Source organism: Hyla sarda, chromosome 1 (genome assembly GCF_029499605.1).
Source record: "Hyla sarda isolate aHylSar1 chromosome 1, aHylSar1.hap1, whole genome shotgun sequence".
Classification (NCBI taxonomy): Eukaryota; Metazoa; Chordata; class Amphibia; order Anura; family Hylidae; genus Hyla; species Hyla sarda.
Window position 1 is genome coordinate 288,627,099 of NC_079189.1, and position 16,045 is coordinate 288,643,143.

Here is a 16,045-nt window from a genome sequence, read left to right on the forward strand (position 1 = left end):
CTGCTTCAGCTCGTCAATGGAGGCTCCCATCGTGTTCATATTGGAGGACACGAAATCCTTAACCCAGACAACCATGTCTTGGATCGTAGGTTCGTGCTGGACCTGGTATCTAGCACGACACGAAGGACAGCAGGAAAATTGGTAGCTGTCCTCCAGCAATGCCTGATAGTCATGACACTGTAAGTGCTTCCTTTTGGAGGACTTCTTAATTGTTGCCTCACGGGAACCGTCAGCAGACAAGATGCTCTGAAAAATAAGAGCTGTTAAAAGATGGGAAGCGGAGGAAGGAGAAAATATGTTAATCCAGAAAAAGCTTTACCAAGGAAAGCAAAACAAGAAAGGTAACTAAGTTGCAAGAAGCAATAGCAAGGTTATAGGCAGCAAAAGCGTAAATAGCAATCCAAGGAAAGTAGGCTGGCAACAGACACTAACGCTCAAGGAGGCCGCCAGACCCAACTGAGCAGCCTTAAATAGGGCTCAGGTAATTTGGGCCCTAAGCTCCTCCCACTAGGGGAGGGAGTAATAAAAAAAATTCTTCCTATCCAGCAAAACAAACATGCTATGCCCAAGGATATAACAGGAAATTGTTAAAACCTCTACCTCTGAACTGAGAAACTTACAAGCCCAACAAAGTTATTGCATGAACGGCCGCTGGGCTGGAAGTGACGTCAGACGCCGCCACCTCCGACCCGCCCATTCCCTGGCGCGCAGAGCGTCCTACAGGGAGCAGGAAGTTACGGCCGTAGTGAGAGACGCCAACGCTACGCACACACGTGGCACGCAGCGCAGGACCTGCGCCCCGCGCAGAGATGCGGACAGGAGCCGCCAGCAAAAAGAAAAAAAAACAATGGCAGGTTAGAAAGAATGTTCCTGGTAGCAAAGAACTACCAGGCAAGAAAAAAGGGGGGCTAAAACTATAACCCAAGCTGTCAATATGAATAGAAAAAGGGGGGGACCTGATAGCAAATAGATTTCAATAAAATTTCCACCAGTCCTAACCAGTCCATGGGGGGCAGAATACCCCATCTGTGCCACTGGTTAGGAGGTAAGGGAAAGCAAGTTTGCACATCACACCTCTAACACTCTTGTATCACGTGACTCCTTCCCAAAGGCTTTCCCCGCGGCTGTGATACGAGCCTCGTTCTGACTGACTTGCAACAAGTGACTAATGAGACCAATAGCGGGGCAGAGGTGGAGTCTCTGTTTTCTAGAAAGTGTCGGCTATTTTAGACATGTTCAGTCACGCCTAATGTAGGTAATAGGTTGCTGCCGGCTAGTTCGTCAGGCAGGGCTCTTGTAAAGTAACACTTAAGGCTATGGAAATCTAACAGGGCTTAATTTTAGCAGCCAATATAAGTATCAGAGTGTAGTGGGAGAATAAGTGGAGTTGTGTTGTGAGGTGGCCATAGTGATAGTCAGAGACTCCAGTATGAAAAGTGGTGGCTTATACCAGACCTTGCCAATCGGCTGATGTCCGATATTAACCCTTTTGACACCTCGATCAATGTTGATTGTGGCATCTAAAACAGGAGAAAACACTGCTGGTTAGCTCAGCAGAGCTGTTCTGGACTACCGTGGTGAAATTGCTGCCTCCCGAACAGCTGAGAGGACAGCAGGAGGGTGCTTACATTCCTTCCCGCCATACAATTGCATATAATGGTGCCCTATGTGATTTAACCCCTTCAGTAATAAAAGTTTGAATCACCCACCTTTTCCCATTTAACCCCTTAAGGACCAAGGGCGTACCTGTAAGCCCTGAGCTCGCTCCCGTTCTATAACGCGGGGCCATGGCAGCCTCTAACAATGGCCGGGACCCGTGGCTAATAGCATGCGGCACTGATCGCGGTGCTGCGCACTATTAACCCTTTAGACGCCGCGTTCAAAGTGGATTGCTGCGTCTAAAGTGAAACTAAACAACCCCAGGCTAGCTCAGCGGGCTGTTCAGGATCGCCACAGTGAAATTGCGGCATCTCGAACAGCTGTAGTCCCCTTACCTACCTCCTTAGATCCAGGCATGAGCAGTCAAGTGGCAGAATCATTGATTGATCAATGTAAAAGATCAGTGTATGCAGTGTTATAGCCTCCTATGGACTAAAAGTTTGAATCACCCCCCTTTTCCCATTTAAAATAAACATATGTGGTATCACCGAATACGGAAATGTCCAAATTATAAAAATTATATAATTATTTAAGCGGCACGGTCAATGGCGTGCGCGCAAAAAAATGCCAAAGTCCAAAATAGTGTATTTTTGGTCACTTTTTTATATCATGGAAAAATGAATAAAAAGCGATCAAAGAGTCCGATCAATACAAAAATGGTACCAGTAAAAACGTCAGATCATGGTGCAAAAAATGAGCTCTCATACTGCCCCATACGCCCAAAAAAAATAAAGTTATAGAGTCAGAATGACTATTTTAAACGTATAGATTTTCCTGCACGTAGTTATGATTTTTTCCAGAAGTACGACAAATTCAAACCTATATAAGTAGGGTATCATTTTAATCGTATGGACCTACAGAATAAAGAGAAGGTGTAATTTTTACATAAAAATTTACTGCGTAGGTGCGGAAGCCCCCAAAAGTTACAAAGTTGTGTTTTGTCTTTTCTCAGTTTTGTTGTAGATTTCTGGGTAAAATGACTGATGTCTTTCCAAAGTAGAATTGTTGAGGCAAAAAATAAGCTATCATGAATTTTTAAGTGCAAAATTGAAAGAGTTATGATTTTTTAAAGGTAAGGAGGAAAAAATGAAAGTGTAAAAATGGAAAAACCCGTGGTCCTTAAGGGGTTAAAAAAATGTAAATAAAAATGAACATATGTGGTATCGCCATGTGCGTAAATGTCCGAACTATAAAAATATAATGTTAATCAACCCCTTGGGGGGGGGGGGGGGGGGGGGGGGTTACCTTTTAAAAATCATAACCCTTTCAATTTTGCACCTACAGACCCAAATGATGGCTTATTTTTTTGCCCACCAATTGTACATCATTCATTTTACCCAAAAATCTATGGCGAAACAAAAAAAAAATTATAATTGTGCAACGAAATTAAAGGGAAAACGCCATTTTGTAATTTTTGGGGGCTACCGTTTCTACGCAGTACATTTTTTTTTGTAAAACTGACACCTTACCCTTATTCTGTAGGTCCATAAGATTAAAATGATACCTTACTTATATAGGCTTGTTTTTGTCGTACTTCTGGAAAAAATCAGAACTACATGCAGGAAAATTTATACGTTTAAAATTGTCATTCTGACCCCTCTAACTTTTTTATTTTTCTGCGTGTGGGGCGGTATGAGGGCTCATTTTTTGCGCAGTGATCTGAAATTTTTAGCGGTATCATTTTAGCATTGATAGAACTTATTTTTCATTATAAAAAAAGTGACCAAAAATGCACTATTTTGGACTTTGGAATTTTTTTGCACGTACGACATTGACCATGCAGTTTAATTAATGATATATTTTTATAATTCGGACATTTCCGCACGCGGCGATACCACATATGTTTTTTTTTCTATACACAATTTTTTTTATGGGAAAAAGGGGGTGATTCAAACTTTTAATAGGGGAGGTGTTAAATGATCTTTATTCACTTTTTTTTTCTTTTTTTTGCAATGTTATATCTCCCATAGGGACCTATAACACTGCAGACACTGATCTTTTACATTGATCAGTGGTTTCTCAGGCACTGAGCAGTCATTCGGCGATCAGACAGCGAGGAGGCAGGTAGGGATCCTCCAGCTGTCTTGCAAGCTGTTCGGGATGCCGCGATTTCGCCGTGGCGATCCCGAACAGCTCCCTGAGCTAACCGGCATGGTTTTACTTTCACTTTAGACGCGGCGTTCAACTTTGAACGCCGCGTCTAAAGGGTTAATAGCGTGCGGCACCGCGATCAGTGCTACGCGCTATTAGCCACGGGTCCCGCCGTTGTTAGAGGCCGTGGCCCTGCGTCATAGAATGGGAGCGGACTCAGGACGTACCTGTACGTCCTGGATCCTTAACAGGTTAAAAGAAGAACACAACAACAGAATTCAATGATCCAAACTTGTTTTTTTTTATTGATAGTTTATAGTTCCCCCACATTAGGCTGGCAGTATAAGTCCCCCACATTAGGTTGGCAGGATAGTTCCCCCACATTAGGTTGGCAGGATAGTTCCCCCACATTAGGTGCAGTATAGTTCCCCCACATTAGGTTGGCAGTATAGTCCCCCCCCCATTAGGTTGGCAGAATAGTTCCCCCACATTAGTTTGGCAGTATAGTTACCCCACATTAGGCTGGCAGGATATTTACCCCACATTAGGTTGGCAGGATAATTCCCCCACATTAGGTTTAATGCGCTGGCGGGAGGCATATTATAAATGCACTGGGGGGCGAGATATATAGCGCTCTATGCCCCCCCCCCTGCAGCACTATATATCTTGCTTCCCCCCCCCCCCCCACAACACTTTTAATATACATATGTCCCCTCACATTGGCCATTTTAAAAACCCTGCTAGGATCCCTGAATGACTCCTCTGTACCGGCCATTCAGGGCTCCCAGCGGAGAATTTAAAAATGAAAGTAAAAAATACATTGTGATCGCAGGGTTGCGAGCATGCCGTCCGCTCCCCTGCTTAATAACTTCTGATCGAATCGGGTGTCAGAGGTGCAATCAATCTCTCAGCCCCTGTACTACAACCCCCATCATGGAACAGAATCTGTTCCATGATGGGGGTAGTAGTACAAACAATAATGTAACCTCCCCAGCCACCGGCAGACTCCCTCAATGGGGAATTACTACTCCCATCATGGAAACAAGTCTGTTCCATTATGGGAGTAATGGAAGGAGTGTGGGTTGTCTCTGGCAGGAGGCTTCCCCAAAAATGCCGACAGTGCTGGAGCGCTTCACTGGTACTGGTGAAATAGAACTGCAGACTGCAGTATTAAAATCCAATAGGTATTTATTAGCTATGATAAAGGTAACAGAAAACAAAAAACAGGGTGGGGGGGATAGCAATCTTGTACGGACTACGCGTTTCGAAAGGTATCCCTATCTTCCTCAGGTCTGTAGTATAGTGTGATTAGTGTTCTTATATACAGTGCAAGTGCATTACTATTTCAAAATTTGGCAGGAAGTGAGGTCATGAGGGCTGGGTGATGACGTCAGCCTTTCTGACCTCCTCTGAGCTTTTAAAAAAAAATTTAGTAAGGGTTTATCTTAAGCTAGTATGGAAGCGCTGCTTTGTTCCAAATGGGCCTGTTCAGGTCTATGGTAGTTGTTCTTGGTCTGACTGTGTAGCTGAACAGCTTAGAGGCCGGCAGCAACTGGTATGGGAGACCGACTGTTGAACAAATGAAGTGGTTAAAAATTTAACTTTAGCTGTTTATGTAGGGTCAATGGGTTATGGGGTTTGTGGTTGGAAAGGATACATAGTTAATTGGATTAACATTTGAGATTGACAAGGTGAGTAAAAACTGATAGATTTTGTGATTACAAATTGTTACAATTCCTAGGCAGTTCTTCAGGCTTAGAGTAGTCTTATAAATACTGTGTTTTGTCAGTAGATGGTGGTACAGATCCATCAAACATATTGGTAGGAGAAATGGTTATTCTGGTTTGTGGATAATTACTGTTGTTTTTTTTTAGAAGCATTGGGTTTGGGTTTATTTTATTGTTGTTAGTTTGGTGTTGTTCCCTTTTTGTATTTTTGGGTTTGGGATTCAATTACTGGGCAGTTTTAGTTCTGTTTAGGTTATTAGTTATGTTGCATCATTAAGACCATGGGGCTGTAATGTACCGAGTCGGTAGATCCAGTACATCTCTCTTTTCTTCAGGGAGGTGAATCTGTAATTCTGGTGCAACGGGATGTAGTCTATAGGACAGATTCTTATTGGGTTAGGTAAGTCCGGATGTTTTTCGGAGCAGTATCTTGATACACTATGTAATGTAAATTTCCGTTTGATGTTGTTTCTGTGGTTATTGAGTCTGGTGTGCAGTTCCTGGGTGGTTCTTCCAATATACTGTTTGTTGCAGACACAGGTGATGAGATAGATGACATAGCTGGATTTGCAGTTAAGGTGAAATTTGATGTTAAATGTTTCCTCCGTTTTTGAGTTGGAAAAAGTTGTTTTTCCATGGTTAATGGTGGTGCAGCATAGGCATCTTTTGGTTTTACAGCGGAATGCCCCTTTTGGTTTGGAATTGGAATCAGTGCTCTGATGTTTGATGTGACGTCGAAGTCTACTTGGGGCTATGAGATTTCGGATGGTGGATGCTTGCCGGAAGGTGAGTCCTGGTTTGTTCGGTAGGGTGCTTTTCAAGATGGGGTCACTTTGGAGTATATGCCAATGTTTGTTCAGAATGGACCTGATGTTATTGTGTGAATAGTTGTAAGTAGTTATGAAGTTTAGTTTGCTCCTTTCTTCTGGATTTTCTTGGTGCTTTTTTGGTAGAAGGAATTCATCTTGGGTTAGTATTTTTGTTTTGTTGTTTGCTTCATTTAGTATTTCTTTTGGGTATCCTTTCGCCTGGGATCTGAAGGTGCTGTTGGATGTGCAGCTTTTTCTAATGCGCCTGTACTGATTGAATGGTATGTTAAGATTCCATTTTTTTAAATGTCCACTATCAAATGAGAGGTAACTGTTTGAGTCGACCTTTTTGAAATGAGTAGATGTAATGATGTTGGTGTCCTCGTGGGATATCTGGAGATCTAGGAAGTCGATTTCATCGGAGGATGTGTTTGTGGTCAGCCTGATGCCCCAGTTGTTATCATTGATATGACTGATGAGTTCCTGAATTGAATGGGCGGGTCCGTTCCACAGGAGAAATAAATCATCTATGTAGCGGTGGTAAATTATTGTATGTTGTTTGAAAAGTGGATGGGAGGTGATGAAGGAAGTCTCAAACGCTCCCATTACCAGATTTGCGTACGACGTGAAGTAGTTGTGGTTCAAGATGATATTCAGGCATTCCAGCAGAAATGAACATTGTTCCGGTGGAATTTCAGGGTCACCTTCCAGTATTGTTTTTATGCAGGCCAGTCCGATTTTGTGCCTGATATTAGAATATAGGGCTGTGACGTCCATTGTGATAAAGACGAGATTATTGTGCCAGGGTATGGGTCGTAATAGTTTAATGAGGTCATCAGAGCTTTTGAGGTAGCTCGGGAGTGATTGTACATATTCTTGCAGGATGAGATCTAAATAGTGGGAGATGTGTGAAGTGTGGCTATTTATGCCCGAGATGATAGGTCTGCCTGGTGGATGAGTTTGGTCTTTATGAATTTTCGGTAGATTATAATAAAAAGGTATTGAAGGATTGTTGATATAAAGAAATCTTTTTTCGTTTTTATTGATCACTTTGTTTTCTAGTGCTTGCTCTAAAGTTTCCTTGATCATTTCTTGCATAAAATCAATACTGGAAGGTGACCCTGAAATTCCACCGGAACAATGTTCATTTCTGCTGGAATGCCTGAATATCATCTTGAACCACAACTACTTCACGTACGACGGTGCCACCTACCACCAGACGCGGGGCACCGCGATGGGGACGCGGGTGGCACAGTCATACCCAAATCTGGTAATGGGAGCGTTTGAGACTTCCTTCATCACCTCCCATCCACTTTTCAAACAACATGCAATAATTTACCACCGCTACATAGATGATTTATTTCTCCTGTGGAACGGACCCGCCCATTCAATTCAAGAACTCATCAGTCATATCAATGATAACAACTGGGGCATCAGGCTGACCACAAACACATCCTCCAATAAAATCGACTTCCTAGATCTCCAGATATCCCACGAGGACACCAACATCATTACATCTACTCATTTCAAAAAGGTCGACTCAAACAGTTACCTCTCATTTGATAGTGGACATTTAAAAAAATGGAAACTTAACATACCATTCAATCAGTACAGGGGCATTAGAAAAAGCTGCACATCCAACAGCACCTTCAGATCCCAGGCTAAAACTCTGCAAAACCGTTTTTTAGCGAAAGGATACCCAAAAGAAATACTAAATGAAGCGTACAACAAAACAAAAATACTAACCCAAGATGAATGCCTTCTACCAAAAAAGCACCAAGAAAATCCAGAAGAAAGGAGCAAACTAAACTTCATAACTACTTACAACTATTCACACAATAACATCAGGTCCATTCTGAACAAACATTGGCATATACTCCAAAGTGACCCCATCTTGAAAAGCACCCTACCGAACAAACCAAGACTCACCTTCCGGCAAGCACCCACCATCCGAAATCTCATAGCCCCAAGTAGACTTCGACGTCACATCAAACATCAGAGCACTGATTCCAATTCCAAACCAAAAAGGGGCATTCCGCTGTAAAACCAAAAGATGCCTATGCTGCACCACCATTGACCATGGAAAAACAACTTTTTCCAACTCAAAAACGGAGGAAACATTTAACATCTTACTTACTAACTTCTTTTCGGTCGCAGCACCGATACTGTGCATTGGCCAATTGGGTACATGGTCCAGTGGGACATACTGGCCAATATACGTGAATATTAACATCAGTTACTTGAGAAGCAGAGCTTCTGTCCAGTGCTTTGAACTATTGACTTTATGGCTATTGAATACTGACTCTAGGGTATAATTATTTGACTTGGTATTATCAGTGTAGTACTATATTTATTAATTTGTTTTTTATTGATTATTATTTTTATTGTGTATTGAAAAATATAAGTGCTAGGGCCCAGCACTTTTTTCCATATATTGTATGTCATTTTATAACAAATAAATAGTTTACGCATCCAAGTACAAACCATTCCACTTTTCCTTCTTTCTCTCTCCCCCTTTTTATTAATTTTTTATTTAATTTATTAATTTTTTAATAAATTACATTTTTTTTTTAAAAATCAAAATTTATTTATTTATATATATATATATATATATATATATATATATATATATATATTTTTTTTTTTTTCCTCTTTGTCCTCTTCACATTCATCCATCACACCTAACCTCTATCACAGCTACACTAACATACACGCCTCAGCCATACACACATCATACACACACACACACTCACACACACTGTTATACATTTTCAACGCATCTTATACACCGCCATACACTCTAGTACATTCATTACCATACATATCACATTCACAATATATAACACACTACCATAACCATCATCCCATAGATACAGACACACTGACAACACCCTACCACTCCACCACCCAATCTCACCAGAAAATCACTATAGTAATCCCCATAGACCTAGAGAACCAGTCACCTTTTTTTCCCTTCTCGTAGTAATGCACTTGCACTGTATATAAGGACACTAATCACACCATACTACAGACCTGAGGAAGAAAGGGATACCTTTCGAAACGCGTAGTCCGTACAAGATTGCTATCCCCCCTTGTTTTTTGTTACCTTTATCATAGCTAATAAATACCTATTGGATTTTAATACTGCAGTCTGCAGTTCTATTTCACCAGTACCAGTGAAGCGATCCAGCACTGTCGGCATTTTTGGGGAAGCCTCCTGCCAGAGACACCCCGCACTCCTTCCATTGTATTTTGCCGCTCTCCAGCGGTTCCGACATCCAGCTGCTCCTGGTCAATTAAAGTGGTCCTCCACCGACCCCTGCACACTACACGTGCAGAGAGACGTGTGACCCCTACCACCATCCAAGCTCGGCTAATCCTAAGGGCTGAGGGGCGCAGGGATCTCTCGACATCTGCCCAGCATCTGGATACCTCTGCCCGCATCCTGCGATTAACATCGGAGGACCAAAGCACCTCCTCCCGCAGCACCGCTACCTGCAGCACCGCTTTTCCAGCTAACGGTACCAGCAGTAACCTGCTCCTGCAGAACATCCACAGCCAGCGGGGAGAAGATCAAGTAGCAGAGGAGATCTCCAGCGGCATCGGGATTCCTGCCGCACTCCCCCCAAAGCGCTGTCCAGAGTTGTGCCTGCTCGCTAGCACAACTTGACAAGGTGAGCAGGCATTTCATTTCCTAATACCTCTGCCTATCTAACTGTCACGATGCCGGCTGGCAGGAGGTGGATCCTCTGTGCCAGAGAGGAATTGGCGTGGACCGTGCTAGTGGACCGGTTCTAAGTCACTACTGGTTTTCACCAGAGCCCGCCGCAAAGCGGGATGGTCTTGCTGCGGCGGTAGTGACCAGGTCGTATCCACTAGCAACGGCTCAACCTCTCTGGCTGCTGAAGATAGGCGCGGTACAAGGGAGTAGACAGAAGCAAGGTCGGACGTAGCAGAAGGTCGGGGCAGGCAGCAAGGCTCGTAGTCAGGGTGGATAGCAGAAGTTCTGGTACACAGGGTTTGGACACACAAAACGCTTTCACTAGGCACAAGGGCAACAAGATCCGGCAAGGGAGTGCATGGGAGGAGATCAGAAATAGTCTGGGAGCAGGTGGGAGCCAATTAAGCTAATTGGGCCAGGCACCAATCATTGGTGCACTGGCCCTTTAAGTCTCAGGGAGCTGGCGCGCGCGCGCGCCCTAGAGAGCGGAGCCGCGCGCGCCAGCACATGACAGCAGGGGACGGGAACGGGTAAGTGACCTGGGATGCGATTCGCGAGCGGGCGCGTCCCGCTGTGCGAATCGCATCCCCGACGGCCATGACAGTGCAGCGCTCCCGGTCAGCGGGATCGACCGGGGCGCTGCGGAGAGAGAGACGCCGTACGCGCTCCGGGGAGGAGCGGGGACCCGGAGCGCTAGGCGTAACACTAACGCTCTTTTTAGCAAAGGTAAAGGCACCATCAAGGCGCCATCTCTGTGTTTTTTCTTTCCATATATATCCTCCATTATGGGAGTAGTAGTCCTTTAGCACATCAAGAGTCTGCTGATGTCACCTCTTCTGAGCATGCTCATAAAAATAACGTCATTTATAATAACGGGCATTAACGGGTGTATTTACTATCGTCTGTTGGCCATATACTTCAATGTTAAAAATAACGTTCGTTAATTTACTTGTTTCTTGTGAGGGGCGAAAAATTTGTGCATGTCACGTTATTTCTCCTGTCACAACTAACGTCCGTTAGACATGACGGGCTATAACGGGTAATAACGGGTAAACAAAAAAACCCATTGACTTGAATGGGGTTGTTTAACGGGCATTAATAATTATTTTTCAAACATACGTTTATTAACGGGTGAACTTCATAGTGTGAAAGCACCCTAACCTGAGCTTCTGCCGGTCCGGTCTGCTCCACTGCTTGGATACGAAGGTAGGAAAGTCACACAGCCACTATCAGTTACACCTTCATTTGCTTTCATGTGGGGACAGAGCAGTCAAAAACTGTCTTCAAGTTCAGTACCACACTCAGGAATCTCCCTAGCAACAGACCCAAGTGTAGCAAATCTGCCTGGCTACAGAGCAAGTCCAGAAAAGCCTAATGGGAAGCACTATACCTCCTATATGAACCCTTGCTCACATAATAGAAGAACTGTGTATGCACGTTTCCCTCCAACCATACCCTTTATAGAAACTTTCAGCATATCACCTTACATTGTGGTGGACACCCCCAACCCAAAACTCCACAATTAACTCAAAACACCTTAGGAATCTTATTAATTTGCCTTATCTGACCCGTGCTGCGATTTTCAGGCACCAATTCAACAATTCATTTTCTTAAAGAGACAGTACACCTTAAATAAAAATGGGCAAAAAGGGCCTTGCTCAGTTCCCCAATGATGAAACAAAGCAAATGCGACTGAATACTGATCATTTTGAAGAGCAGGATGCAAAACCCACACTTCCAGCAGACCAAGATGCACGACCTAGACGCTCTCTCATACCGGCGATAAAGGTAATTGAAAACTACCACACCATGAAAGATGAGCTATGTGATAACCTGGAAGAGCAATGGGAATGAGTTTCCTTCCTCATGTCAGGACTTAAATCCTCCTCAGGAAGTGCTGCAAGCTCACAAGTTGCCGTTGGATGGCTGAACACAGCTTATGAAAGATACAAGGGGCTTACCACAAGGCATATGACCTTTCTAAGAGACTCTAATATTGATGAAGCCCCATCAGAACTGAGCAAGGCAGAATCAGTAGACAGGGAAAGAGACGCTATGGTGCAGGATGTTAAAGATAAAGTGAAACTCTGTATCTCTCATTTGCAAGAAACTAGATCACACAGATCAAATTAATCTAAACATTCCTCTTGGTCATACAGATCATCATGCTCTAGAAGCTCAGCCCTGAAAGACAGAATACTACAGGCCCGCATAAATGCAGATCAATCCAAAGTGAGACGTTCCTTCATTGAAAAAGAAGCTCTTGCTACGGCAGAAGCAGAAGCCAAAAGGGTAGAAGCAGAGGCTCGGATAAAGATTCTTGAATCAGAGATGGAACAGGAAATTGCATTAGCCAAAGCAAGACTACTTGAGCAAGCATTGACCCAGGGTCTTAATCCACGCTGCTCGCTACCTCAGGAAATAGACAATCCAGTTGATCACACCAGTGACTGTGCTGAAACAGTTATTGATGCCATCCTCAGTTTCTAGTACTGTACAAGCTGACAACACTGAAACCTCCAAGCAGTGGCGGACCGGGGGGGGGGGGGGGGGGTGCCAGGGGCGGACTGACCCGCCGCCGCAACTACTGAGGATCTGGGACACTCGTCCCAGATCCCCAGCAGACAGCGGTTCCTTCTCCTGTATGTGCGATACACACACCACATTTTGAATGGACAGGCGTTTCCTAGATTAATTTTCCAGGAATGGATGAAGGGTAGTTTTGTAAAAAAATGTAATGAAAATTGCAATTGTCATAATAATTTGCCAATTGGGTACCCAGAATGATGACCCAGAGTACAGCCAAAAGTAAAAATTAGGCCTGCCCCAAACCCTATGCTCTGAATCATCATTCTGGGAATGTGATGTGTGTGGCCGTCCCTATTCTGTTACCTCAAATGCGCACACCACTGAGGCAACCTGAAAACCCCCGATGCAGAGGACTCAAATGACCCAATACTGCCAGAGGTCTTATCAGGGATATATATTTTTTTTGTTTTTTTTGGGGGGGGGGGGGGGGGGCGTGATTAAAATTTGAAGAACAATGTACTGTGGACAGGTACATTGCAGTCTAATCAAGGAGAATTAAATTGGGGAAAGAATATTGTAAAATGTAATACTCCACGGAAGTGTGATTGTTACTCCCGGCGGGGGCGAGATTCGCATTGAGTCCCGGCCCGTCACTTACCTCGCTCCTCTGCTGCCTCCTTCACTGTGTCTCAGCTCCAGCACGCGCTGGTGCTCTGAAATTTAAAGGGCCAGTACGCTCATAATTAGTAATGCACCTGAACAGCACATTATAAAGTTGTTGCACCTCCCACACCACCCTGCCGGATCTTCAGTGCCATTTGCCTGAGAGAAAGCGTACCCTATTGTCTGTTTGCCATACCTGTGTACCCAGACCTTTCCGCTACGTTTATTCACTACGAACCTTTGCCTTGACCTTTTGCTACGTTGACTACGCCTCTGTCTCATCCTCCTGTACCTCGGCTTGTCCAGTTACCTGTGTGGTCGAGCCGTATTGGGGGTAGCGACCTGGATGTCGCCTGCTGCAGCAAATCCATCCTGCTTTGCGGCGGGCTCTGGTAAAGACCAGCAGCACCTTAGACTCCGCTCCCCGATACGGTCCGAGTCATCAGCCACACAGGTAGAGGATCCACATCCTGTTCCAGACCACCCGCATCCAGGTGCGTGACAGTGACACTCCCTGAAGCAATCGTTAATGCAGAGGCCCGGATGATCGGGGCAAGTGTCGAATTGAGTGGTGGTGTCCTTCCATATCTCCTTTCAAAGATCAGGGTCTTTATGAGCATCTCCTGGAACTTGAGAAATCTCCCTGTGTTGCCAGCGCTCCAGTATAGTACAAATGCGTTGTACATGGCAACCTGGACCATGTAGATCGCAACTTTTTTGTACCATGCACAGGCTTTGTACATGGCATTATATGGCTTGTGGACTTGATCGGGAAGATCAACCCCCTCCATATACTGATTGTAGTCCACAATACAATTAGGGTTAAGGATCGGTGCCGCGGTACCTCGCACAGAGACAGGAGTGGCGCCGTTACAATTAATTGTGGAGAGCATAAGGACATCCCACTTGTCCTTATACCTGACCAGCAACAGGTTTTTATGGGTACGGGCACGGGACTCACCCCTGGGGATTGGTGCCTGGAGGGGATAGGGCAGAATGCCTCTCTGATTTCTCCGCACGGTCTCACAAGCAGACGTAGATCTGGCAGCGAGGGATTTGAACAGAGGAATACTAGAATAAAATGTATCCACATAAAAGGTGGTTACCCTTTTCTAGTAGTGGGTGCAAAAGGTCCCACACGAGTTTCCCACTGACAAATAGAATGGGGGGACATTCTGTGGGTTCAATACGGGAATCTTAACCCTCATATACTCTATAAACTCTGTGAGAGTACCTCAGGGTACACTTACAGGTTTAGAGTTTCATGCCATATCCCACTTGCTTGAATGGGATGTTTTAGCAGAAAATGAGTATCCCCTTAAAACTGATAAGAGACTCATCAATTGAGATCTCCCTTTGGGGAATGTAGGCCTCCAAAAACTTGGCCCCAAAGTGATCTATCACCTTGGGAAGGGCACATGCGGCATTGTCACTGAAATGCAAGCATTTCCGTATGGCCTCAAAATGTTCCCTTGCCATGGCCATACTGTAGAGTGGGGTCTGGTAGAGGATATCCCCACTCCAGTACTGCCTGACACTTGTTTTTATGACTAGGCCTATTTGCAGCACGAGGCCCCAAAAGGACCTCATTTTGGCTGCATCGACTGGTAACCATTGGGCCTAGCCAAAATTGAGCCTGGGGGAGCTGCAACGAACTGTTGGGAATACAGGTTTGTCTGTGTCACCATCATGTTAACAACGTCTTCACTAAAAAAAAAGTCTATTTCAGTGAACCTGGCAATGTCAATCTGGATTCCTGGGTTGTCAACAAACTCAGGAATCATGGGCTCTATGTTCTCTGAAGTAGTCCAGACAGGTTCACCGGTAAAGGGTACTGGTGGACTTGCCTGGTGGGCCGGCATACTAGTACTGGCAACAGGGTCGCTAGAACGGCTATGGGGCACAGGATCAGTTGCATGGGGGGTTGTGGTCTCGCACGGCGGCGTCACCGCCACCTTAGGGGCTCATCATCGCTAGATGATGAGGAGAGCGAGGAAGAGAGCAGAAAATAGGGGTCTTCCTCGCCCTCACTGGTTCTTTCAGTGTCAGAGGCAAGTATGGCATATGCATACTTATACCAAACCTATCAAAGAAAAAAAAAAAGGAAAATAAAAAAAAAAATAGGTGTGTGCTTCTAGAGCAAAAAACCCTGTGCCAAAGAGCGCATACCTAATCAGTTGTGTGCACCACTGATTAGGGCTAAGTGGCGGCAGGGGGCACAGAAGACACAAAAAGGGGGGATAAAAACGGGGAAAAAAAAGCACCTGCCTGAACCCTAAAAAAAAAAATGCTGATCAGTTATAAATTACTGTCAGTGGTCCGGGCAGGTGGACACAGGGGTATGGTCATTCCACACAGCACGGACCTGTTGCTGGTGGAACGGACCACAGATCCCCAAAAAAGGTGCTAGAAAAAAAAACACTTATCCCGATGGGCGGGGCGACTCGCTAACAGTGGCCGGAGGCTCTTTAAAGGAAAGAGGGTCCGGCTAACATTAGCGAATAAGGGGGGGGAACTTACACCCCCCCCACCCCAAAAAAAAATGGGGGTGAGCCGCAGTGTAAGGGCTAGTGCACGTGGACGGAGGGCACTGCAAAAAAAGAACATGCTGTCCCAGCCTAACAACACTATCCCTCACAGGACAAGGGGCTACAGGGGGGCTCCAAGGGCACAGTATGGGGGGGAGGGAATTTCACAAAATCACCTTACAGACCCTGCTCTGCTCACCAACTACAAGCTGTTGGTGGGCAGAGCAGAATCTTGAGGTGATTTGGGGGCATCTGGAGGGCAAGGGGAGGGGGCTCCCCTCCCGCCAATATATTTGATTGGATGGTCGTACCGACTAT

The 16,045-nt window shown here is 44.9% G+C and overlaps 1 protein-coding gene across 1 annotated transcript in view; it reads right to left on the reverse strand.

Annotated features, from left to right (window-relative positions):
- PGPEP1 (pyroglutamyl-peptidase I) overlaps positions 1 to 11,295 on the reverse strand; it is a 102,254-nt gene extending 90,959 nt beyond the window's left edge. The window contains exon 1 of the mRNA XM_056552016.1: positions 11,169 to 11,295. Coding sequence (XP_056407991.1) covers positions 11,169 to 11,262 — 94 coding nt within the window. The 5' untranslated portion in view covers positions 11,263 to 11,295. The remainder of the gene's footprint in view (positions 1 to 11,168) is intronic.
- Between the last annotated feature and the right edge of the window lie 4,750 nt (positions 11,296 to 16,045).